Below are 27,379 nucleotides of genomic sequence, written 5' to 3' on the forward strand. Positions count from 1 at the left end.
TGAATTTATCAAATTATGTAATTGGTTTTTAGTGGTAAATTTGTAATTTAGTTTTTTATATACTTCAGCATAAAAGTGTGTTTGTGTCAGTATGTAAGTGGTCCTAACAGCATTACATTGCTACCTCCAGGTCCTGCTGACAAAGTGCCCTCAGAGGAGGAAGTGCTTTCTGAAAAAGAAAGACTTACTGCAGGTAGGTTCAGTGTTGTAATCATCACCACAGTTGTAGCAATAGGACTGTAGCTTTGTAACGGTGGGGTGTTAGATTGTAACAATGGGATGCTGTATTATAATAAAAGGGGTGTTGGATTGTGACAATTATGGAGAGGATTTTAACAATGGTGTGATGGAATGTAACAATGGGATGTAGGATTGTAACAATGAAGTGATGGATTGTAACAATGGGTGTTGGATTGTAACAGCAGGGTGATGGATTGTAACAATGACAGGACTGTAACAATAAAGTGTTGGATTGTTACAGTCATGGTGTATAATTGTAACAATATGGAGAAGATCGTAACAGTTTAGTGGAGGATTGTAACGGTGGGGTCGTAGAACTGTAGCAATGATGGTTTTGTATTTTAACAGTGGAATTGTGGATTGTGACAATAGGATTGTAAGAATGGAGTTAGCAATGTGCTGAAATGTGTGTCTAGTCATGACGAAAACCTGTTCCACATTTTATTCTTCCTTCTGTGAGATTGCTGGAATATCGCTATAACCTGCTGGTCACTGTAACAATGGCTAGTGACTGATGGAGTGAACTGATGCTCTTGGAATAATCTATGTTCGCACAAGACCCACTGATGCTGTCTTGAAACACTTTAAGAATATTCAGCTGGCCATTTTGAACAACCTACATTTGTTTAATAGTCATCAATTTCTTCTCATCGTGCCTTTTTGCAGCATATTTGATACATGACATACAAATTGTAGACACAAGAGCTAATGGGTTGAAACTCAAACATAACAACTAACTGGTATTGCAAACCAAAAGTCACCATGTTCTTTAATGTGATTGGTTGAAATATATGATCGAATGTATTTATTCCTGGAAATACTTTTCACTGCATATTGACACATACAGATATCACACACAATTGTATTGTTGCAGCATCAGCAGTAGTGATGTAATCCAAATCACATCATGATGTCACAGATGAGTAGTTCCAGATGCTAATCATGGGAATCAGCTGAAACTGCTTTTATTACTGCTGTACTTGTACTTGATGTAAATGAGTGCAGATAGTGGGCCTTTTTGTTTACTCTTGTGTTTAAGATGGCGATAGTCATCTGAGTTGGCCAATTTCGGGGTGTTTTTGAGTATTGAATATTTCATTTAGTAACGTCGTAGGTTCCAAATGAATTTCAAATACTCAGTAACACCCAGAAATTAGTTAACACATGATGTTTATCTCCTGAGAGTAATCGGATACGACAGGAAGTGGAAGAGATGTCAGTCAAATACCCTCTCATTGGTTTGACCAATGTGGCACATACGCATTGCTTTGTGCTTTTATGAAGCTGACTCACTATAATCGTAGTAGCGAAAACTCTTATTTACTGAGCAAAGTTTCTTTTCTTTTTTCTCTTTTGCCACTGACCTCAATCTGAATCACTATTTTTCTATTTTAGAAGAAGAGAAGGAAGTTGTATCTGATGAAGAAAGGAAAGAAATCGAAGAAACTGTACAACTATCTTTGGCAGGTTTGTGGAGATTTTCTTTAATTTTCATTAAGATTAAATTCAAACACAGTAAAACTATATATGTAAACATGCTCAGCATGAGCTGACAGAATCCACAATTATTAATCCCCAAACGAGAAATTAGTGGCCCCTGCAAGTTTGTTATTACCATAGCTTACTGCCTCAGAGCACAAAGGATCTGAAAGGATCATGTATAAGGAATCTCCCTTAAATTTGTACCTCTAAATGTTTTGCTGTAAGTCATTTCAAGAAATGTGTGATAGTGCATGCGTAGTTTGCATGTATTTCATTTGCTGTGGAAACCTTCAGATTGGAAACTAGGTGTTTGCGTTGTATCATCACCAGTAATGGCTGCTAAATATAGCTGACATATTCAACCAAACATTTAGCAAGTTCAGACAGAAACAGTCTCACAAGACTTAAACTTGTTCGTAAGCATACAAAAATGATATAGCTGAAAACTGCAGAGTGCATGTATTCAATATTCACTCACTCACTAACACAGCATGCTGGCTTGATTACCTTTCAGAAGCCTCCCAGGAGAAGGAATACCCTGAGTTCTCCCAGTTCTTGGAGAACATGTCTGTCAAAGATGGCAGCTCTGCCCGTCTAGTGTGTCGTGTCTCCTGCATGTCACCTCCCAACATTAACTGGTTTAGAGATGGGCAGATCATTGTTTCCTCCGATGAGTTCCAGATTACTTACAATGATGATCTGTGCATGCTGTATATTCCTGAGATATTCCCAGAGGATGCTGGTGTTTATGAAGTTATTGCAGAAAATGCCCACGGCACTGCTTCCACTTCTGCCAAGCTTCATGTAGAAGGTGAAAATTTAATGTTCACATGAAAAAGAACTCATGTTTTGATTTTAGTCTGGTTCTTCTGGATTAATTAGGTTGCAAAAAAACGTTTATTCACTCATATTTTTCTCGAAAGTCAGGCAGGAAGTATTATAAAAGTTTAGTTTGGTTCAAACCCAAAATACCAAATGGGTAAACACAAATGGGTACAAGCATGACATCTTACTGATAACAGAATCTACTTTCTGTACTATTATCATGATGGAAATGTTAAAATATATGATATCTGTATCACTAATAAGTCATTGCCCAAGATTTTGTATTATTTTCATTTTAACCATTTTGTATTCCATGTTTGGTTCCGAGACCATGTAGCACTGGAAAGCATTAAAGAATGTGAAGGAAAGAATAATAAATATGTAATGTTTTATAGATTTAAGTTAAAGGAAATATGATTGAAGAATAAATATAAATATGAGACATATTATAATTATAACAACAAAAATGTTCCTTTTATATAGAATGTATTTTCTGTAGATATATAAACTTGTGTTTTAAGCTGCCTTTTATTCTGGTAGAATTTGATTTTGCTGCAGAGAGTTGTAATGAGAATACTCATGTGTAATTTGATCATTTCCTGTTTGTGAAAATAACAGAAATTTAATTCATATATCAAACAAAACAAGTTAAGGAAGATGAACATTAGGGGGATATATTTTTTAAAGTGTCTTCTTTACCCAAAAAATATCAAAGTAATACATGCTTAATAACTTTCGTTTTAAGTAGACATCGACATGTTTATTTTGCATGGTGTTTTGCATGATGAGTGGCATATCAGCTTGTATCTGGTAAGATACTACTAGCATCATGGAAATCTGCTTTTAAATTATTTTTGTAATCACCACTTTATGGTTTATAGTTGAAGAAACTGTGGAGGAAACTGTGGAGGAGACTGTTGAGAAGGTTGAGGGGATTGCACCCACCTTCCAGCAGAAACCCAAGTTCCAGAATGTGGACGAGAAAACCAATGTCGTCTTCGAGGGAAGAGTTGTGGCCCTTCCTGAACCCGAGATCGTGTGGCAGCGTGATGGAGTGAGGATCGAACCTAGCGATCGTCATCGTGTGACAATCAACAAAGATGTGCACATGTATCACGTGAGTCTGGAGATTGACCAAGCCACTCCCGAAGACGCTGGGAATTATGAAGTCATTGCCACAAATGAACATGGTGAAGCCTCAGTGAAAGTGTCACTTGTTGTCAGAGGTATGTCTTCATGGAGACCTACACATTTATATCTGGTATCTTCATTCCTTCATACTGATTGTATAACTTGTGCTCATGATATGCTTTTGATGCCCTTTAAGGGACCATTCATAATTTATTAGTTTTAAGGGAGGTCTCTCATTTTGCTTTTGGGGAAGTAGAAGGTGTCATCAATTTTGTACATGGCATGCAGGAGGTTCATTTTCATTATACATGAATTTTAAGGGGGGTGTTATAGAAGGGGTGTTATTTACATTGTACGCCTTTACAAACACATAAAATGGGTGTATTTTGCATACATATGAGTGAAAACTGAATGCTGTTAAAAATGATTGTCAGAGGATGATAAAATCAGCTCTATCAATTAGAAGTCATTTTAAACATATATGAAAGGGAAAATTTGCATGAATTTTTCTGCAGACAAGTCTGTTGAAACTAACAGAAATTTTTGGTTTCCTTCAGAAGAAGTTGTGGAACAAGTGGACTTCAGATCTGCCCTGAAGACAAGAGTGTATGTATATCAATGCTATTTTCTCACCATAGTAGTTTAATCGTGGTTGTCATTTTCATTGAATGCATTAAATATTCATGACTGACAACTGTTCACTCTGTGCAAACCAGCATTACTGAGAATCAGAATCGAGGCTGCTTTTACAGAGTGTGATGGATAGGAGATTGCTGAATGTTAATTCATCTCACAACCAGGATTTAAGGACTGGTTTGCAAAGGTTGTCAGTCTATGGTGATGCTGGTTTAAACAAAGTGCAGTGTATATGAATGTTTAATTTTTTGCTTTTTTTTAACCCATTTTTTCTCAAGGTCCCTTTATTTCTTAGGTCTTTACATGTTTTTGTATGGTACATTTCAAGTGGGCCATTGGAATGTTATCAGAGAAAGCTATTTCTGTTCAAAAAGTTTACTTCATGACAATGTTGAGTGTTCCATAACATTGAGAACCAAAAACAAATGATCAAATATGTGTCAAGGAGAATTACTGACCATTAAATAATATTAGATTTTCTTTTTTTAAATTATCCCATGTAATCTTTTTGAAATATTCCTAAAAAAAATCATTTTAATTGTGGAATGTTAGAATTAGCTGTGTTTGTTAAAATGGTAATGAGCTGTCATTCTTTTTTCATTCTATTCTCTTTGCAAATAATAAACATATAATCCTTCCCATGTATGGGTGAAGAGGCAGAATCTGAGTTAAAATTAATTCAACAACCCCCTGCATGTTTCCTGCTTAAATATTGGTTGTGTTTTCTGTGTAGGGTCATGTCATGAGTTCTGTGTGTAGAAGTTTCATTAGATATTGTCGATTCATTGTTTTGTGTTTGATTTCTCAAACTTACCTCACTGAATCTACTTGATAGTTAATGTGTGCATTAATTAAGATTATCTTCATTTTTTATTTCTGTTTTTTTTTTTTTTTTTTTTGCATTATATCCTGCATGTGAATGTTGTAATAAGCTTGATGTCGCCATTAATTCAACAGGATGACAAAAGTCGGAGTGCATCACTCTCTAAAACAAATGGACTTCCGACATCTCTTAAAGGAAGCAAAAAACACATCCACTAAGCATATTTCACTCACGTAAGTCTTTGTCAGATGCTGGACATGATGGCTGGCGCCTTTCTACAAAGCTTGCACATATATACTCCTGATGGTACTGGTCATTAACATCTCTGTGCTGTGGTAACCAACTCATCCAGGTCTTATCGCACACCTTCCATCTGTCTCACTACAGCTCATCATCCAGCCATCCATTAAAGAGATAACCCTGTTCATCGAGCTTCATGACACCAGGTGTCTCTGAACTGCTCATAGCACTGCACAAGCTTCAAAATGTAATAGAATTGTCTCCAAAAATATGTACTATTACATGTACATGTACACTCTGGTAACACCAATGGAAACATCCCAAATCCTTTCATAACTATTTCCAATCCAAGTTCCTGAAAGTATATTCTGGAAGCATATATGTGAGAATATGCTTTTCCATATACGTCTGTGACTGCACCAAGGAAATGACCTGTCTGTCCACAAGTCACTGTGTAACCCTTGCAGACACTCTTTGCACCATGACACCCCACCATGCACTCTACAGCCACACTCCATCACATTCCTACCTCCTGTGACTTTCTGAATGTATACTGAAAATGAGTCCAGGCATCATCTTTTCTAATAACATTTTTCTATGCACATTTCTTTAGTTTTTGGCTAAAACAATATTCATTGTCCTTGTATCCACAAAGGACATTCTGTAATATGTTTAGCTGAATACTCTATGTGATATCTATTTAATTCATTTTAGACTGATATATTTTCTTGTGAGGATTTTTCATCACGTAGGTGAAAGTTTGGCAATTTTTTCAGCTTTTTTTAACTGAAGTTGTAACAAGTGTCTCAGCAATTCTTGGCAAAAGATTATTTTCATCTTAACAGTATATACATCTTTCAGCTACTAATCCTTGTTTTCTATTCATTGATAACATAATTATGTGATGTTTCAAGTTCTATGTTAACTACAGAAGCTGTTTCATATATTGAAAACACAAGATGTTTTTAACCAAAGGCTAAATGTGGAACAATTTGTGAATTAAGTCTAATATATTTTGTATTTGTATCAAAACTACAGTAGAGAAAATCACTTAATAATTTGTGTCCGGAGCCAAAAATAGTGTTTTATGATATATACAGCACAGGTACTTACTATATACTATGTATACAGAATTTATACATTGTTTTATAATGTCTGCAACACAGGTAATCATGTTATACTATGTACATAGAAGTTGAACATAGCATCTTATCACATCCATAGGGATTGGTTGCCATGTTGTATACACAAGTTGTACATGGTGTTTGATTATATCTTCACAGTACTGAACAAGAGGAAGTTGTGGAAGAAACTGCACCTGAGGTCATTGAGGAGATCCCAACTGCAGAGGTCTCCATTGAGGTGAGAAGTCTAGAATGACATCAAGTTTATGCTAACCTATTCGATCTTGGAAGATGATGCATCAGGATGGGTTGAGGATTTGACTATCACTTCTTGTCTTTTTGAGGGCCTAGTGGTTACAGTGTTTGCTTGTCGCGCCGACAACCCAGGTTTGATTCCCCACATGGGCACAATGTGTGAAACCCATTTCTGGTGTCCCCTGCCATGATATTGCTGGAATAATTCTTAAAATGGCATAAAATCCAACTGACTCATTCACTCACTTTTGTCCTTTTACAGAGGTATTTGTCTTAAATGTATCTTTTTGAAATTCAGTATATACATTGTCTTCTCTTTCAGGAGGAGAAACCTAAACTTGTTGCCCCAGAGTTCATCATTAAGATACAAGATGTCAGTGTTCGTGAACGGGAAACTGCACGTTTCGAGTGCAAGGTGAAGGGTGAACCTGCACCTAGTATTGTATGGTATCATGATGGAACTCCCCTCAAGTCTGACGATATCTACCAGATTGTCCCTGGCCCCGATGGAGAGAGTGCTCTGGTTCTGCCAGAAGCCTACCCAGAAGATGCTGGAACATACTCTGTCATGGCCAAGAACGATGTTGGCCAGGTCGAGTGCCAAGCTATCCTGACAATCATTGGTAAGTTGAATAAGTATGTGATCAAGTCAAATGTGAGTAAATTAAAGATATGACCCAATCTCATCTTCATGGATGATTTATGTAAAGATGTGATCCAATATCAGTACCATATAAAGCTCACATGCTGTGTGATCGAATCTCATGTTCACAGATGAATCAGATCAAAATAGTTATGATTCAGTCACACTATTCATTGGTGATTCATAAGCAGGGAAACATCTGCTGTGTTAATATCATCAAATATGTTTGGGTGTTATCTCACAACAATTGTGACAATTCTTGGGTATTTATATACATGTGTGTATGTTACAGAGAGTATCTCCGAGACCAGCTCCATCAGCTCAAAGCATGAGGAAGAAGCTGAGGAGATCCTGCCAGAAGATACAGCAGAGCAGGCAGCCATCAAAATACAGTCAGCCTTCCGAGGATACAAGGTGAGTTGATTGTCAAACAATGCTGGAGTGTTCTTAGAGAACTGAGAATGCATTAAAGTCTTTGATTATGCAAAGGATTGGACTTGTTGCATGTGGGATGCAGTACTGACGTCATTGATGTCTTAAATGGTCGGGTAAGGTTGCTTTCATGAGAATGAAGAACGTACGTACAGTGCTCTTTACTATGTATGACTTCCGTCCATCAGTAGATAGTCGCTGCCCAGAGAGCATATAGTGAGTGGTCTGTTCACCAGCCACACTGTATCACTGAAGATCATTGTCATGTTTACTAGTTGAGCATGTCATGATAGGCAAGGTGACAACAAGGATCACCTGTTTACTGTGGATGACTTCCATCCATCAGTAGGCAGTTTCTGCCCAGAGAGCAGATAGTCTGTGGTCTGATCACCATCCATACTTTGACACTGAAGGCAACAACAAGGATCCTCTGTTTGTTTGTCTGTTTGTTATGCCTTTTCATATGACATAGCCAGGGGATTTACAACTGATATTGATCACTGTATAGTTTGGATGGTCATTTAGGAACTTTAGAGGGGTCAAGCTAGTGCTGCCACTCTCAGTTTAGATTGTGGCAGAGGCAGTGGATAGCCTTGTAGTTTAAGCGTTTCATGTAAGAGCAACTTGAATATATCATTGCTTCACTCACTCCCTCACTCACTCACTCACTCATTCACTCACTTGAATTGTTTCAATGTTGTTTCAGTGTTGTTATATTGGCATTATTCATTACATTTCCAGGCCCGAGAACAGGTGAAGGTGATGAAACAACAGATTTCTGTCGTAGAGACTGACATCACAGTCACAGAGGAGGTTCAGGTAGGATTAACTACACTTGGAATATTTTACCAATAAGAATTCATATGATTGTCTACCTCTCTATTGTTATCACTTCTCAGTTCTGAAGCAATTTTTTTCTACTAAATTCTGATCTTGTGTAAGATTAATGTGCACAATGTGCTAGCACCTACACACACCTGTATTTCTGGCACTTAATTATCCCTTTGTTAAAAAAGTGTGAAGGATAAATTCAACACGTATTATTTTGACACAAGTCTGAAATTGTTCCTGGAACTAAATACTCCATACCTAACAAGAACCAACATGCACATCTATTCCATGAAAGCACAAATAATTAAAGATTTATAACAGAAACTGTCATCTGGAATTGTCATTAATAAATTGTTTTCAGGAGAACCTTTGGTGTTGAAAGAAAGGTTATTTTTTGTTTGAAACTTAAATTTACAAAAAATGATGAAAATAACTATGTCCTTATAATGAGCTGAACAAAACTAGCCAGTGACCGTTAAAATGTTTGCTGAAATATATTTATCGAATTGTCAAATGAATCTTGACTGCTTTAAATTATTTACCTTGATGTTCATGATCCACAATGGTGTTAAGTCAGTACATTATCAGTATTGCAAGATGTTTAATAAGAAAAAATTCAAGGAATATGCATAGAAATGACCTTTCTTTCAAGTTTTGTGTGATGAGTTATTTAATATGTTCAGAGAATATTTTCATTTTACAGTTTGTTTTCTTCTTGTATGTCTCAGGCATTCCTTAAGTCAGTTAAATGTGAATGCTGATTCAAACTGGTATTTATCCTCAAAATGGTTATTTCAAGTGTCAGTGTTGGAAATTATACTCTTTTCTTTGACTTTTGTCTGTTGACCTATAAGAAAATTTGAATTGCCCGGGCACAGGAAAACTGTAACATATTCTCTGAACATGCCACTTCTATTTGAATTTTAACTTAATTGCGCATATTTTACTAAATATTGTTTGGTCTTGATGTTATTATTAACATGTTTTAATGGTTGTGATTATTGCACACAGTTCTATTGACATCACAACTTGCGTTTGGAATATTCATTCATTATTTTATTTTCGTTATTCACAATTTGTTCTTTAAAACTGTGTTTGTTTTGTTTGTTATATTCACCTCACTCATGTTGGTCATGTTTTGTTTTGACTGTGTTTTCTTGTGATGACATTTGCCCCAACAGGGTATAATGTGTTCTTTTCCATGAAAATGCTGTTGATATGGAAAGTGATTATTCCAAATTGGGTTTCTCTGTGAATACAAGTCCAAACGCATACCCTATTCCAAGGCAAATAGTCATCAATAATCACACAAACTTTTTCACTGATTAACAAAGTTCCACGTGTTGTTACTAAACTGCTGTTTGTTACAATACGCTTCACACGAATTTAACAGAGGTTGAAGAGTCAATCTGTTTTTTTCTTTTTGCTATTATATTATTATTTTTGCTATTATATTATTATTTTTGCGTTGTTCTAATGAAGTATATTTATTTCAGTGTGGTAGTCTGTATATTTAGTTCATTATTCACATGGTTGTTATCAGTGTTTTTCCACAACACCACTCTCTGTGTTTCCTTTAAAGCATTTACTCTCAAGATATTTCTAAATCACAACTAGCCTCATGGTTAAAGCCTTTGCTTGTCACACCGAAGATTCTGGTTTTATTCCCCACATGGATACAATGCGTGAACCCAATTTCTGGTGTCCCCTGCTGTGATATTACTGGAATATTGCTAAACACATACCATATTAATACAGTATAATTTCATACAGGCTGTAAAACTAAACCGTTTGCCCTTGCTTAATGTCCTGCGATATGTTCAGATATTGCCAAAAGCTGAGTAAAACCAGTCTGACTCACTCACTCTGAAATATTGCATTATTATGTGTCCGTATGTCCCAGAATACTGGAAGGGGGTGCAAGTAGATGAACCATAGGGATTCAATTGACCCTCAATGCAGAGATATGTCCATTTGTTGTTCAAGGAAATATTAGAGGGTTTAAATCAGTTTTAGTTTAATGCATGGGTTTCTTCAGTTCACTCCTGTACTAGTATTATATGACACGACTGTCAAAGGATTTTTCAGAACTATATACCTGCAGAAAAACATTCATGTCTTTCTGTATTTTCGTATTTTCTTGAGGGTAGATGCTCCCTTTGAATGTGATCCACTGTGTTGCCTGTTAACCTGTGTTTAGTGGTTTGCCATACTTGCATGGTTGTTGGCAAGACATGATACCTATGCTTTGCCGTTCACTTGCTCTCTATCTAAAATTGTCCAAACACGACATAGTGAATGAGCAACTGGTAGTGATGAGATGCATCGTATCAAACTCACATTCTACTATAGGAGATTGAAGAAGAATCGGAAACCACTTTGGAAGAAATCCATATCCAAAAAGAACAACCAGTCGTTGAAGAAGAGGAAGTTCAAGCCAAAATCTCCATTGAAGAAGAGGAGAAACCAGTGGTTGAGGAAGTTGAAGCCGAAATCTCCATTGAGGAGGAGAAAGCAACTGTTAAGAAAGTTGAAACTGAACTCACCATTGAAGAGGAGGAGAAACCAATTATCGAGGAAGTTCAGGCCGAAATCTCCATTGAGGAGGAGGAGAAACCAGTAATTGAGGAAGTTCAAGCTGAAATTTCCATTGAGGAGGAGGAGAAACCAATTGTTGAAGAAGTTGTAGCTGAAATCTCAATTGAGGAGGAGGAGAAACCCATGGTTGAGGAAGTTCAAGCTGAAATCTCCATTGAGGAGGAGGAGAAACCAGTGGTTGAGGAAGTTCAGGCCGAAATCTCCATTGAGGAGGAGGAGAAACCAGTGGTTGAGGAAGTTCAGGCCGAAATCTCCATTAAGGAGGAGGAGAAACCAGTGATTGAGGAAGTTCAGGCCGAAATCTCCATTGAGGAAGAGGAGAAACCCATGGTTGAGGAAGTTGAAGCTGAAATCTCCATTGAGGAGGAGGAGAAACCAGTGGTTGAGGAAGTTCAGGCCGAAATCTCCATTGAGGAAGAGGAGAAACCCATGGTTGAGGAAGTTGAAGCTGAAATCTCCATTGAGGAGGAGGAGAAACCCATGGTTGAGGAAGTTCAAGCTGAAATCTCCATTGAGGAGGAGGAGAAACCAGTGGTTGAGGAAGTTCAGGCCGAAATCTCCATTGAGGAGGAGGAGAAACCAGTGGTTGAGGAAGTTCAGGCCGAAATCTCCATTAAGGAGGAGGAGAAACCAGTGGTTGAGGAAGTTCAGGCCGAAATCTCCATTGAGGAAGAGGAGAAACCAGTGGTTGAGGAAGTTGAAGCTGAAATCTCCATTGAGGAGGAGGAGAAACCAGTGGTTGAGAAAGTTCAGGCCGAAATCTCCATTGAGGAGGAGGAGAAACCAGTGGCTGAGGAAGTTGAAGCTGAAATCTCCATTGAGGAGGAGGAGAAACCAGTTGTTGAGGAAGTTCAAGCTGAAATCTCCATTGAGGAGGAGGAGAAACCAATGGTTGAGGAAGTTCAGGACGAAATCTCCATTAAGGAGGAGGAGAAACCAGTGGTTGAGGAAGTTCAGGCCGAAATCTCCATTGAGGAAGAGGAGAAACCCATGGTTGAGGAAGTTGAAGCTGAAATCGCCATTGAGGAGGAGAAACCAGTGGTTGAGAAAGTTCAGGCCGAAATCTCCATTGAGGAAGAGGAGAAACCCATGGTTGAGGAAGTTCAAGCTGAAATCGCCATTGAGGAGGAGGAGAAACCAGTGGTTGAGAAAGTTCAGGCCGAAATCTCAATTGAGGAGGAGGAGAAACCAGTCGCTGAGGAAGTTGAAGCTGAAATCTCCATTGAGGAGGAGGAGAAACCAGTGGTTGAGGAAGTTCAAGCTGAAATCTCCATTGAGGAGGAGGAGAAACCCATGGTTGAGGAAGTTCAGGCCGAAATCTCCATTAAGGAGGAGGAGAAACCCATGGTTGAGGAAGTTGAAGCTGAAATCGCCATTGAGGAGGAGGAGAAACCAGTGGTTGAGGAAGTTCAGGCCGAAATCTCCATTGAGGAAGAGGAGAAACCAGTGGTTGAGGAAGTTCAGGCCGAAATCTCCATTGAGGAGGAGGAGAAACCCATCGTTGAGGAAGTTCAAGCTGAAATCTCCATTAAGGAGGAGGAGAAACCCATGGTTGAGGACGTTGAAGCCGAAATCTCCATTGAGGAGGAGGAGAAAGCAGTAATTGAGGAAGTTCAAGCTGAAATCTCCATTGAGGAGGAGCAGAAACCCATGGTTGAGGATGTTGAAGCCGAAATCTCCATTGAGGAGGAGGAGAAACCAGTGGTTGAGGAAGTTAAGGCTGAAATCTCCATTGAGGAAGAGGAGAAACCAATTGTTAAGGAAGTTGAAGCCGAAATCTCCATTGAGGAGGAGGAGAAACCAGTGGTTGAGGAAGTTCAGGCTGAAATCTCCATTGAGGAAGAGGAGAAACCAGTAGTTGAGGAAGTTGAAGCTGAAATCTCCATTGAGGAGGAGGAGAAACCAATTGTTAAGGAAGTTGAAGCCGAAATCTCCATTGAGGAAGAGGAGAAACCAATTGTTGAGGAAGTTGAAGCCGAAATCTCCATTAAGGAAGAGGAGAAACCAGTGGTTGAGGAAGTTCAGGCCGAAATCTCCATTGAGGAAGAGGAGAAACCAGTGGTTAAGGAAATTGAAGCCGAAATCTCCATTGAGGAGGAGAAACCAGTAATTGAGGAAGTTGAAGCTGAAATCGCCATTCAGGAGGAGGAGAAACCCATGGTTGAGGAAGTTGAAGCTGAAATCTCCATTGAGGAGGAGGAGGAGGAGAAACCAGTAATTGAGGAAGTTCAGGCCGAAATCTCAATTGAGGAAGAGGAGAAACCAGTGGTTGAGGAAGTTGAAGCAGAAATCGCCATTGAGGAGGAGGAGAAACCAGTGGCTGAGGTAGTTCAGGCTGAAATCTCTATTGAGGAGGAGGAGAAACCGATTGTTGAGGAAGTTGAAGCTGAAATCTCCATTGAGGAGGAGGAGAAACCGATTGTTGAGGAAGTTGAAGCCAAAATCTCCTTTGAAGAGGAGGAGAAACCAGTTGTTGAGGAAGTTGAAGCTGAAATCTCTATTGAGGAAGAGGGGAAACCAATTGTTGAGGAAGTTCAAGCCGAAATCTCCATTGAGGAAGAGGAGAAACCAATGGTTGAGGAAATTCAAGCTGAAATCTCCATTGAGGAGGAGGAGAAACCAATTGTTGAGGACATTCAAGCCGAAATCTCCATTGAGGAGGAGGAGAAACCCATGGTTGAGGAAGCTGAAATCTCCATTGAGGAAGAGGAGAGACCAGTGGTTGAGGAAGTTCAGGCCGAAATCTCTATTGAGGAAGAGGAGAAACCAATTGTTGAGGATGTTCAAGCCGAAATCTCCATTGAGGAGGAGAAACCAGTTATCGAAGAAATTCAAGCTGAAATCTCCATTGAGGAGGAGGAGAAACCAATTGTTGAAGAAGTAGTAGCTGAAATCTCCATTGAGGAGGAGGAGAAACCAGTGGTTGAGGAAGTTCAGTCCGAAATCTCCATTGAGGAGGAGGAGAAACCAGTAGTTGAGGAAGTAGTAGCTGAAATCTCCATTGAGGAGGAGGAGAAACCAGTGGTTGAGGAAGTTCAGTCCGAAATCTCCATTGAGGAGGAGGAGAAACCAGTAGTTGAGGAAGTTCAGGCTGAAATCTCCATTGAGGAGGAGAAACCCATGGTTGAGGAAGTTAAGGCTGAAATATCAGTTCATAAGGAGGAACCAGTTGTTGAGGAAATTGAGGCAGAAATTGTGATAAGGGAAGAAAAACTAGTGGTTGAGGAAATTGACATTTCAGTTGAGGAAGAGAAAACAGTAGTCGAGGAAATTGAATCTGAAATTGTTGTAGAGGACATAAAACCAGTGGTTGAGGAAATTGAAGCTGAAATCTCTGTTGAGAAAGAGAAACCAGTAGTGGAAGAAGTTGAAGCCGAAATTGTTGTTGATGACATAAAACCAGTGGTTGAGGAAGTTGGAGCTGAAATGTCTGTAGAGGAAGAGGAACCAGTACTCGAGGAAGTTGAAGCTGAAATTGTTGTTGAGGACATAAAACCAGTGGTTGAGGAAGTTCAGGCTGAAATCTCATTAGAGGAAGAGAAACCTGTAGTTGAGGAAGTGAAATCTGAAATTGTTGTTGAGGACATAAAACCAGTGGTTGAGGAAGTTGAAGCTGAAATCTCATTAGAGGAAGAGAAGACAGTTGTTGAGGAAGTTGAAGCTGAAATTGTTGTTGAGGACATAAAACCAGTGGTTGAGGAAGTTGAGGCTGAAATCTCATTAGAGGAAGAGAAGACAGTTGTTGAGGAAGTTGAAGCTGAAATTGTTGTTGAGGACATAAAACCAGTGGTTGAGGAAGTTGAGGCTGAAATCACTGTAGAGGAAGAGAAACCAGTAGTTGAGGAAGTTGAAGCCGAAATTGTTGTTGAGGACATAAAACCAGTGGTTGAGGAAGTTGAGGCTGAAATCACTGTAGAGGAAGAGAAACCAGTAGTTGAGGAAGTTGAAGCTGAAATTGTTGTTGAGGACATAAAACCAGTGGTTGAGGAAGTTGAGGCTGAAATCACTGTAGAGGAAGAGAAACCAGTAGTTGAGGAAGTTGAAGCTGAAATTGTTGTTGAGGACATAAAACCAGTGGTTGAGGAAGTTGAGGCTGAAATCACTGTAGAGGAAGAGAAACCAGTAGTCAAGGAAGTTAAAGGTGAAATTATTGTGGAGGATGAAAAGCCTATAGTTGAGGAAGTTGAGGCTGAAATTTCAGTGAAGGAAGAGACAACTGTTGTTGAGGAAGTGAAGACTGAACTTCTAATTGAGGAGAAGCCCCAAGTGGAGGAAGTTAAGACTGAACTTGTTATTGAGGAAAAGCCTGAAGTAGAGGAAGTTGAGGCTGAACTTGTCATTGAGGAGAAACCTGAAATTGAAGAAGCTGAGGCTGAACTTGTCATTGAGGAGAAACCTGAAGTAGAGAAAGTTGAGGCTGAACTTGTCATTGAGGAAAAGCCTGAAGTGGAGGAGGTTGAGGCTAAACTTGTCATTGAGGAAAGGCCTGAAGTGGAGGAAGTTGAGGCTGAACTTGTCATTGAGGGGAAACCTGAAATTGAAGAAGCTGAGGCTGCACTTGTCATTGAGGAGAAGCCTGAAGTAGAGAAAGTTAAGACTGAACTTGTTATTGAGGAAAAGCCTGAAGTAGAGGAAGTTGAGGCTGAACTTGTCATTGAGGAGAAACCTGAAATTGAAGAAGCTGAGGCTGAACTTGTCATTGAGGAGAAACCTGAAGTAGAGAAAGTTGAGGCTGAACTTGTCATTGAGGAAAAGCCTGAAGTGGAGGAGGTTGAGGCTAAACTTGTCATTGAGGAAAGGCCTGAAGTGGAGGAAGTTGAGGCTGAACTTGTCATTGAGGGGAAACCTGAAATTGAAGAAGCTGAGGCTGCACTTGTCATTGAGGAGAAGCCTGAAGTAGAGAAAGTTGAGGCTGAACTTGTCATTGAGGAGAAGCCTGAAGTAGAGAAAGTTGAGGCTGAACTTGTCATTGAGGAGAAGCCTGAAGTAGAGGAAGCTGAGGCTGAACTTGTCATTGAAGAGAAACCTGAAATTGAAGAAGCTGAGGCTGAACTTGTCATTGAGGAGAAGCCTGAAGTAGAGGAAGTTGAGGCTGAACTTGTCATGGAGGAGAAGCCTGGAGTAGAGAAAGTTGAGGCTGAACTTGTCATTGAGGAGAAACCTGAAGTTGAGGAGGTTGAGGCTGAACTTGTCATTGAGGAAAAGCCTGAAGTAGAGGAAGTTGAGGCTGAACTTGTCATTGAGGAGAAACCTGAAGTGGAGGAGGTTGAAGCTGAACTTGTCATTGAGGAGAAGCCTGAAGTAGAGGAAGCTGAGGCTGAACTTGTGATTGAGGAGAAACCTGAAGTAGAGGAGGTTGAGGCTGAACTTGTCATTGAGGAGAAACCTGAAATTGAAGAAGCTGAGGCTGAACTTGTCATTGTGGAGAAACCTGAAGTAGAGGAGGTTGAAGCTGAACTTGTCATTGAGGAGAAACCTGGTGTGGAGGAGGTTGAGGCTGAACTTGCCATTGAGGAGAAACCTGAAATTGAAGAAGCTGAGGCTGAACTTGTCATTGAGGAGAAGCCTGAAGTAGAGGAAGCCAAGGCTGAACTTGCCATTGAAGAGAAACCTGAAATTGAAGAAGTTGAGGCTGAACTTGTCATTGAGGAGAAGCCTGAAGTAGAAGAAGTTGAGGCTGAACTTGTTGTTGAGGAGAAACCTGAAGTAGAGGAGGTTGAGGCTGAACTTGTCATTGAGGAGAAGCCTAAAATGGAGGAAGTTGAGGCTGAACTTGTCATCGAGGAGAAGCCAGAAGTAGAGGAGGTTGAGGCTGAACTTGTCGTTGAGGAGAAACCTGAAGTAGAGGAGGTTGAGGCTGAACTTGTCATTGAGGAGAAACCAGAAGTAGAGGAAATTGAGGCTGAACTTGTCATTGAGGAGAAACCTGAAATTGAAGAAGCTGAGGCTGAACTTGTCATTGAGGAAAAGCCGGAAGTAGAGGAAGTTGAGGCTGAACTTGTCATTGAGGAAAAGCCTGAAGTGGAGGAGGTTGAGGCTGAACTTGCCATTGAAGAGAAACCTGAAATTGAAGAATCTGAGGCTGAACTTATCATTGAGGAGAAGCCTGAAGTAGAAGAAGTTGAGGCTGAACTTGTCGTTGAGGAGAAACCTGAAGTAGAGAAAGTTGAGGCTGAACTTGTCATTGAGGAGAAACCTGAAGTAGAGGAGGTTGAGGCTGAACTTGTCATTGAGGAGAAACCTGAAGTAGAGGAGGTTGAGGCTGAACTTGTCATTGAGGAGAAGCCTGAAGTAGAGGAAGTTCAGGCTGAACTTGTCATTGAGGAAAAGCCTGAAGTGGAGGAGGTTGAGGCTGAACTTGTCCTTGAGGAGAAACCTGAAGTAGAGGAGGTTGAGGCTGAACTTGTCATTGAGGAAAAGCCTGAAGTGGAGGAGGTTGAGGCTGAACTTGTCATTGAGGAGAAACCTGAAATTGAAGAAGCTGAGGCTGAACTTGTCATTGAGGAAAAGCCTGAAGTAGAGGAAGTTGAGGCCGAACTTGTCATTGAAGAGAAGCCTCAAGTGGAGGAAGTTGAGGCTGAACTTATCATTGAGGAGAAACCTGAAGTAGAGAAAGCTGAGGCTGAACTTGTTATTGAGAAGAAGCCTGAAGTAGAGGAAGTTGAGGCTGAACTTGTCATTGAGGAAAAGCCTGAAGTGGAGGAAGTTGAGGCTGAAGTTGTCATTGAGGAGAAACCTGAAATTGAAGAAGCTGAGGCTGAACTTGTCATTGAGGAAAAGCCTGAAGTAGAGGAGGTTGAGGCTGAACTTGTCATTGAGGAAAAACCTGAAGTAGAGGAAGTTGAGGCCGAACTTGTCATTGAGGAGAAGCCTCAAGTGGAGGAAGTTGAGGCTGAACTTATCATTGAGGAGAAACCTGAAATTGAAGAAGCTGAGGCTGAACTTGTCATTGAGGAGAAGCCTGAAGTAGAGGAGGTTGAGGCTGAACTTGTCATTGAGGAAAAGCCTCTAATGGAGGAAGTTGAGGCTGAACTTGTCATTGAGGAAAAGCCTGAAGTGGAGGAAGTTGAGGCTGAACTTGTCATTGAGGAGAAACCTGAAATTGAAGAAGCTGAGGCTGAACTTGTCATTGAGGAGAAGCCTGAAGTAGAGAAAGCTGAGGCTGAACTTGTCATTGAGAAGAAGCCTGAAGTAGAGGAAGTTGAGGCTGAACTTGTCATTGAGGAGAAGCCTCAAGTGGAGGAAGTTGAGGCTGAACTTGTCATTGAGGAGAAACCTGAAATTGAAGAAGCTGAGGCTGAACTTGTCATTGAGGAGAAGCCTGAAGTAGAGGAGGCTGAGGCTGAACTTGTCATTGAGGAAAAGCCTCTAATGGAGGAAGTTGAGGCTGAACTTGTCATTGAGGAAAAACCTGAAGTAGAGGAAGTTGAGGCTGAACTTGTCAGTGAGGAGAAGCCTCAAGTGGAGGAAGTTGAGGCCAAACTTGTCCTTGAGGAGAAGCCTCAAGTGGAGGAAGTTGAGGCCGAACTTTTCCTTGAGGAGAAGCCTCAAGTGAAGGAAGTTGAGGCTGAACTTGTCATTGAGGAGAAACCTGAAATTGAAGAAGCTGAGGCTGAACTTGTCATTGAGGAGAAGCCTGAAGTAGAGAAAGTTGAGGCTGAACTTGTCATTGAGGAGAAGCCTGAAGTAGAGAAAGTTGAGGCTGAACTTGTCATTGAGGAGAAACCTGAAGTTGAGGAAGTTGAGGCTGAACTCATCATTAGAGATGATGAACCTAAGTTAAAGAAAGAACTTGATACTCTTGAAGCCACCTCCATGGAGGAAGAGACTGTTGATTTTACTGTTGCTGAGAGCCCTGTAGTGGAAGATGTCAAAGGGGAGATTACTTTAACAGAACAATTGGTGTCTTCAGAACCTGTGGAGGAAACATATGCCTTTAGAGAGGTGGGTTGTATTGCACAGGCTGGACAGATATTATTGTGGGTAATACCACCATGAGCAACAATGTGATAATTTCAATTCATACTTACTAGAATATGCCAGCTATCTTAAAACTGTCATTCTTGCCTTCCTTATATATCCTGGTTCGCACTATCACATGTAATCACCTTCCTGAAATAGGACTTAGACCCAACCTACTTGCTTTTGTCATTATCACATATCTATATATCGATTTAATTCAACCCCTAACTGATACCCCACTGAATTGTATATGCCCTTGCACACATATTATGTATCTGAGTGTCATTTGTTTCTTTAAAAAACATTTGATAAATCCAAACTGCAATGTTAAGGGTCTAGTTTAAAAAATTGTCAGTAATATTTCAAGATATCTTTATGATGTTGTAATGTGTTTTGTATCCAGTGGAATTCACTATTGTGAAGTAGTTGTTTGATGAATATTGTGTATATCATTGTTGTCATAGATGAGGGAGGACTGTTGTCTTCCACCATATTTCTTACTCTGTTGTGTTCATCTGTATTGTCTTGTGTTGTCCATGCTGTATCACTATATATCCAGGTGTCGGGAGTCAGTGTGGTAGTCAGCTTCACATATTCCATTTATTTTGCTTACATGGTGTGCATGTTACATTGGCCAGAAAACTAATAATGTTTCCCATTTGTTCAATTTTGAATCCAGTGTTTGGGTCTTTGTATACTAAATGGACAGTATAAATGCAGAATTGCATAGGGGAAGGTAATGATTTTCTATAGGTTATATATTGGCATTTAACTGGTCTGGCCTAGTACAGGTTAAACATTCCTCTAAGAATATGGAACAGGTTTCATCTCCTTCCAAGTACCATGGGTGCAATTGTTGCATCCTGTCCCTGCTCTTAACTTCAGATCCCAATCCTTGGTTTGTTGTTGCCATACCTGTTTTCCTGGTTCAGCACAAGTACCAACGATAGACCCATCTCCACATTCCCTTGATGTGCTGTGAAAATGAAATGTGGAATATACACCATCATTCATGTTATTCCATCATCATCAAATGCTTTCTGTTCTGAGTATGACATTTTCTGTCAGTCTTGTCCTGTGTGTTGATCACATCAGTCCTCTTACAAATTCCATATCCCCACATTATCACCCGTGTGTATGTATCCTTAGGTGGAAGACAGGACCACAGTGGAGGATATCAGCGTTGAGATCACTCTTGCACCCAAGTTCCTGCAGGAACTCCAGCACCAGGAGGTCACAGAAGGAACAACAGTGACCTTGACCATCAAGGTCACAGGGACTCCTGAACCAGAACTCCGATGGTAGGTCTTGACTGGAAATATTCTAATGAATGTCTGTCGTTGACAGTTTTATAAATCAAATGATACTTGACCCTTGGCAACACTTTGTACTATAAATGGTTTGTTGTAAGGTTTGGTCATCTTTATGTTACAGCCATCAATATGGTCTTGCGAATTCATTCACAGTGACACAGGCTAGGGTGTGAGAACTGTTTATTGGTCGAGTAAAATTGATGACAAACTGACACCCTGCAACAATGAATGGAAAAAATAAGAGTGCAATTCTCACAAGCTGACTCAAGCTGACATACTCTCACAAGGTGACATATAAAAGCAACACTTTACACAGTCATAAGTGATACAAATATAAACTTAGCACATCATAATCATTGCAGTTTCAGTTACACATGCAATAGGAATATGGCATTATCACGTGCCTGATATTATACTTAATTAATTGGAATGCCATAAAAATATGTATAATTATATGTATACTAGGTAGATATAAACATGTATACCCTATGATTCCCAAGGGGGTGTTGTCCTGGCGTCTGACCAATAATATCTGGTATCGACCTGTTTATGATATAAAACATACCATAAATACTATTTACATATCTATATATTTCATATACACCATTATCAGTTCACTGATAAACAATACAATTTACTACCACATCAACAAAAAACCACACCACACATATGATCAAATATGGCCTTTCTTATACACATTCACTCAACTCATACACACACACACACACACACACAGAGTATATGTGACATGTTGAGACATAATATTAATCTGACATAGATATATTTACATGTAGCACTTTATACATTACAATAGCATAAAATACATAATGATTACTAACCCTTTTAATACACTTTTCGGAGAGTCTGTATGATCCAAATGTCCATGTGCAAGTGATAAGAAAAAAGCATGTGGAAACAAAGGGTCGGGATGTAGGACACCTAATTCAAAACCAGCCAATGACTGAAATATCCAAGCTTACACTTTGATTGCTAGCTGTACTACCCGACAGTGAAATGGACTTGCCCAATGAAATAACTTAACAAAAGAAATGAGCGTTAATGATATTACTTTACTTACAACTGCTGAAATATCTTACGCAGCCTGAAATGAGAGATTTAATTATTATAAATCAGTAATGCTGACTGGTTCATATACCTGAAATTGATACACCAAATGGTAATTACTTACTGTATTGCCTGAAATATACAAATGACATTATTTTGAGCATACTAAAGTAAAACAGCTGAATGATAAAACATAATCACTATATACACAACTCTACCACATTTAGACAGACGACAGATGGCCCAGATGTCTAAGGCTCTGCTGTTGGTTCAAATTCTGTTCACTCATATCATGTTTTCATTCCTGTGGCGGTGAGGTAGCCTGGTGGTTGAAGTGATTGCCCAACATGCGAAAGATGGGGGTTCAATCCACTGCATGGTTACTATGTGTGAAGCCCATTTCTTGTGTCCCCCATTGTGATATTGCTTGAATATTGCTAAAAGCTGTGTAAAACTATACTCACTCACTAGCTGTGCTTCAGAAACATGATAAACATCTGAGAACTGCTTTTCTCAGACATTAAATTGACAACTTTTTTTTAACTAGACTGATGGTAATAGCAACTCATGAAACCCAACTCATTTAGTTCTATTATATATCTTAACCAGATTTGTTGTATTTTATCATTATGAAGTGATATTTGGATAGCATTTATATGAAATGATTTCAAAAGTCATTTTTGTATCTATTGTTTACCAGTTCAGGAATTTAATCTCAAATCAACCCTGACTGCATTCTTATTTCACTTTTGATGGCTGTATCAACAAAAAACTGTATGTTAGTTTTGTCTTGCTGTTTGAAGCGTATTTGATTCTGGACTTTCAGATACCTTCAAGCAGAATAAGTTCATAGAGAAGACAATCCAAAATATTTTTGTTGTGCTTATGAGTTTAAAACTGATGTTAGTACAACAGTTTATCCATGTTTATCCATGATTTTATGCAGGTATCGTGATGACGTGGAGATCCAGTTTGATGAGCGTGTGACAGTTGAGAAGCTTGAAGACAACACCTACACTCTCACCATCAGGGATTCCACCGTCGACGATGAAGCAGATTATTCCTGTGTTGCCATCAACACTGCTGGCAAGGCCACAACAACTGCTGAACTACTGGTCAACCCAGCTGGTCAGTGTATTACTTCACAGCATTATGTTTGTAAAATAGTTTTATTGTAAATTGTACATGCATATGACTGATTGGTTTAGAAAAGAAAGTTATTTAATGTCTTTATTGTTTAGGCGAAGCTCCTTCCTTCATCACACCACTGACAGACACGGAAGCAGAACTAGACACAACTGTCACCCTCAAGTGTCAAGTCACAGGCATTCCACGCCCAGAAGTTACGTGGTTCCATGACAATGAGGAACTCAAGGCTGACAAATACAAGTAAGAATCCTGGGATGTTTATGGTGGCACTTGACATAATGTGAATTAATAGAGATTATTTATTTGATCAGAACTGTAGGTGAACAGCTGGACAAACTCAATAAAATCACAAAGGATATTCATGAAATTGTCTTCCATGAAATTCTTGCCTTACAATGTGTTTTACATTAGTTAAAGACTTTTTTACTGCAACGTTTCTGGAAGACAGTATTTCATTCTTGGATTGGACTGCTTGATATGTACATAATGATACTGTCAACAAATTGTTGGGCAACAATATTTCATTGCAAACTGTCGGAAAATAATTGTGTTAGCTACTATGCCAATCATTTCAGTTCATTTTATATGCTTTATGAAGGAGAAATTTGTTTCATTACAGGATTGAATACGTTGAAGAAAATGTGACCTTGACCTTTGACAAGTGCACTTTGGATGATGAAGGTGACTACACAGTTAAAGCTGTCAATGAAAAGGGTGTTGCTTCATGCAGTGCTGAGGTCCTTGTCCATGTTGAGGAACCAAAAGTCACCAAGCCTCTCTCAGATGTAACAGTGAAGGTGAAGGACACTGCTCACCTTGAGTGTACCATCACTGGCCTCCCTAAACCCGAGGTCATATGGATGTCCGACACAGTCATACTTAAGGACAGTCCCAAATATAAGATCACCTCCAGAGATGATAACTACATCTTAGAGGTCAAGGACGTTACTCTTGAGGACACGGAAAAGACATACACGTGTAAAGCTTCCAACGTGGCTGGTGATGACTCGACATCAGCAAAGATCATTCCCGAAGGTCTGTTTGATGTTCTCGTTCTGACTTATAGCATGTTGATGACTGTTCTGCATTTAACCCCCACAGTTTTGTACACGTTGTGTCGCGTTCTCAACAACAGCATGGTGTGTTCCAGTCAGTATCATCCTAACAAACCTGCATGTTTGAATTCCATGGTTTGTCCCTCCACAACAAAGTTAATTGTTGTGTAGAATGTTTTCAATGTTCAGTGAAAGTTCAGCAAATTAGTTCATTGTGTTATAGTTTCTTGTTTTTTGAGTGCATTATGACCAAACCTTTTCAGTTTTAGACTGATAATTTACCCTTTTGAGGATATCTGTTCAGGGCATGAAAGGTTGAGGCTAGCTGTTATGGCTACAGAATATCTATGCATGGCTATATACAAATGTGGAATTGAATGCATTGTGTTGATTGCATGATATTGATTAGGAAATATCAAGCATGACTAATGAAACGTATATAGACTTAAAATATATGTTTCAATTTTTGATGTATGTTTCTTGTTTTATTGCAAACATTTGCATTGTTAATGAATGTTGAATGCTTTTCTGAAGTTTCTATCAAAATTAATTATTTGAACAAAACTTGAGAGATATCTCATTCTTGCCAATATTTGGCTAAAACAGGTATTCTATGGTTGACACAACATATTATGTACAGTAGAAATGGAATGAAACAGACTTGTATAAAATAGTTTTTTATTTATCAGATATATTTGATGTTAATTATCTTTAGTGATTAAAGTTTTTTGGCAGACAAAATTATTAATTTTATGTCACTATTTGTTATATGGCAATGGTTCATGTTGCTGTCAGCTTTTCATCTTAATTATATCATTTCAAATTTAGGAGCAGACGGCTGCTCTTTTGATATGACCTTTATAAAGTATATGTAATTAAAGAATATGCTTTAATAGTCTTATGCGTTTACTGCATATTATTTGGTAGATTACATGATTTGTGTGATTTAGTGATAAGTATGATTTGGTAATTAAAGTGATATGCATGTGCTTGAAAAATAATTAGTCATGTGTAATTAAAGTTGATAATTGCAGTGGGTCCATTTCTGCTTGATCGTATCATCATATATCTGTAGCCCCATCATGAATACATGTATATCATTATTATCATATCTATCTATCATATTCATTATCCTTCCCCCATAACTCACCCATCATATGTGTTAACAATTTCATAGCTTTTACTATTTATTGTACCAAGTAAATGAACAGTTGGAAGACAGTTTGTCAGACATCTTGGTTGTCAATACAAGAGTTTAATGTGCTTTTTTATGTATGTTTGTGTAAATTGAATAGTGTTACCAATGTGTTCAGTGCCTTTATTACATCACAAGCCATCTTCAGTATCTTCAATCAGGCAATATGTCTAAGTATTCTTTAAAATATGTTGGATATAATAATATAAGTAAATATATATTTTACAATTTGTATCCAGGTCTGTAAAGTTGTATCTGCCACTTGCATAATATAACTGAATACAAATTGGTTGAAAAACAACAACAGTATTTTTAACAAAAAACAAACAGTATATTTATTTAATCATTTTCATTGTCAAGTAGGTCTACTGAACAAATAATAGTTTGATTGTGAATATTCTGGGTAATGTTTGTGGCCTTCACTGCTCAAAAAATATCTTCATGAATATTCATAAACATTTCTTTTGAGTATATTTTGTACTTATTGCCTTACTGATACCGATTTGATCTCTGCTTGAATGTAACCATCTGCATGCTTGAATGTGTACCATCCTTCATTGATTCTCGTGATTGTGATATTAGGGGAGTTGTCTCCCCCTGCCTGATGTATTCACATTTTCTCAATAAACTATTTAACAGGTTGTGCCTTCCCTGTAGTGTTTAATATCACCTAGCCTCTATGTAGCTGCTTTTCTGTTTGAAAACAGAATATATTACAAGAAAGAAAATATTTTGTCAGTTTTGCATGAGCTGTTTTTATTTGGTTGAGTTTGTAATTACATTTGTAAAAACACATTTTTTGTGTATGTGAAAAAAGACATTTTCTTTCATTGTAATGCAAAATGAATGCCTCACAATAAACTGAATTGTGCAATTCACGTACCTTTAGAAACAAATTGAATGTACAGGTGAAATATGCCTGCTGTATTCCCATCTTCAGTTTTAACAGCAGAATGTTTGTAGAAATGTTACTTTGTAAAAAAACACCAATCTAATGAATACAGATATCCCAGCTGTTTCTTGATTCAATTGTGTAAATTATCTAAAAAAAATTTGCCAGCTCAAATTATTCAGCCACAAAGACAATAATTATAAAATTTATCCCTATATGATCCACTCAAACTGATGAGTACACAGTGACAAATACACACTGCCTACTGTGTTCTTGTGAAACATTCACCCAGTCATTTGGTGATAACATCACACTTGTCAATCAACACTGATATGTACACTGATATACGTTATCATATACAGAAAAAAATCTCCTGTAGTGTAATAATATGTGTACATTTTGAGGCTCTTAACCACTGGTGTTACGTTTCCAATATTTACTTACTTGTTCTATAAGATAGAATGTTAAAAGTAAAAATTGATCTTTACGACTGAAAATGTAGAAATTTAACTTACAAGGTGATGATTTTTTGTTTTGAGAAATAGACATGAGTCAGCATGATAAGAAGAAAATATGAATTGCAGTGGCTTTTGAAACTAACCCACAGGTAGTGAGTCCTAAGAAACAGAAACCTGTTGTACTTGAATTATTTATAAGTTGTATCCCAAGCGTGTTGAATGGTGCAATGGGCTGTATCCCTTGGTTTGTGAGAATCTGACTGCGCACAAACAACATGGATTTAGTTTTTCTTATTCACTTTCATTCTTTGATTCAGAAGCACTATCATAATAATATTTTTTCTCTTTTTTTTTTAAATCATCAACTGTCAGAATTCATTGTTAGGAGTTTGTGAGAAATATTTTAAAAAGAATTAATTGAGTTGTATTTTATAATTTAAGAAAAAAATGATTAATAGATAATGTGATGATACATGAAAAGGCATATGGTAATAATTTATATTTCAAATTTTGTTTATCATGCCTAACCCAGGGTCTTTAGATCAGTATGTGGGACTTTAAAACTATTTTGGCCAAACCAAGTAATTTTTGCTTCAAAACATTCTTGTTCAATATGATTGCGAAAAATATGTTTTAAAATAACATAATAAAATGGCTGTTTGAGGTTATTTTCCTGAAAACAAAAGTAATAACAAGGTTTATTTATGAGCAATCAACACTTAATGACATTTATTTTCAAACGAACACAACATTTCTATATTCTTATATTTTAGTTTCTTACAACCATACAAACAGAAATAATTTACCTGTCCTTATCCAATGAAACATAGTAAATGCATTTGTGTTCTTTACAAAATAAAACTATGACAGCAATGTCAACCACCCAGTGAGTCAGATATTAACCCTCTCAGTGTCATACCATCGCATACGCTATTGATTAATTAGACATTACCTTCAATCAGGAAGAAATTTCTGGTATTCTATAAACCTCACGAGAAAGGTATATGTATATCATTTTCTACTTTCATTC

At 38.3% G+C, this 27,379-nt stretch overlaps 2 protein-coding genes across 2 annotated transcripts in view; both read left to right on the forward strand.

Moving 5' to 3' along the window:
• LOC137298485 (titin-like) overlaps positions 1-27,379 on the forward strand; it is a 446,086-nt gene that overhangs the window by 193,939 nt on the left and 224,768 nt on the right. The window contains exons 105-118 of the mRNA XM_067830773.1: positions 131-193; positions 1,636-1,707; positions 2,237-2,533; positions 3,429-3,773; positions 4,236-4,284; positions 5,272-5,370; positions 6,661-6,739; positions 7,079-7,379; positions 7,692-7,813; positions 8,573-8,650; positions 20,372-20,523; positions 22,547-22,728; positions 22,842-22,989; positions 23,369-23,784. Coding sequence (XP_067686874.1) covers positions 131-193; positions 1,636-1,707; positions 2,237-2,533; positions 3,429-3,773; positions 4,236-4,284; positions 5,272-5,370; positions 6,661-6,739; positions 7,079-7,379; positions 7,692-7,813; positions 8,573-8,650; positions 20,372-20,523; positions 22,547-22,728; positions 22,842-22,989; positions 23,369-23,784 — 2,403 coding nt within the window. The remainder of the gene's footprint in view (positions 1-130; positions 194-1,635; positions 1,708-2,236; positions 2,534-3,428; positions 3,774-4,235; positions 4,285-5,271; positions 5,371-6,660; positions 6,740-7,078; positions 7,380-7,691; positions 7,814-8,572; positions 8,651-20,371; positions 20,524-22,546; positions 22,729-22,841; positions 22,990-23,368; positions 23,785-27,379) is intronic.
• LOC137297756 (titin homolog) lies at positions 10,547-20,194 on the forward strand. Its single transcript, XM_067829696.1, has 3 exons — positions 10,547-10,585; positions 11,015-19,204; positions 20,108-20,194. The coding sequence occupies exons 1-3, from the start codon at positions 10,547-10,549 to the stop codon at positions 20,192-20,194; spliced, it is 8,316 nt and encodes a 2,771-aa protein (XP_067685797.1).

This window comes from Haliotis asinina, chromosome 10, assembly GCF_037392515.1.
Source record: "Haliotis asinina isolate JCU_RB_2024 chromosome 10, JCU_Hal_asi_v2, whole genome shotgun sequence".
NCBI lineage: Eukaryota > Metazoa > Mollusca > Gastropoda > Lepetellida > Haliotidae > Haliotis > Haliotis asinina.

Excerpts from the sequence above, each read along its gene's own strand:
- LOC137297756 (XM_067829696.1), top strand. The coding sequence starts at position 10,547 with ATGTGTCCGTATGTCCCAGAATACTGGAAGGGGGTGCAA. Across the intron at positions 10,586-11,014 it reads AATACTGGAAGGGGGTGCAA|GAGATTGAAGAAGAATCGGA; the intron begins GTAGATGAACCA and ends ATTCTACTATAG. Across the intron at positions 19,205-20,107 it reads AAACATATGCCTTTAGAGAG|ATCCCAATCCTTGGTTTGTT; the intron begins GTGGGTTGTATT and ends TCTTAACTTCAG.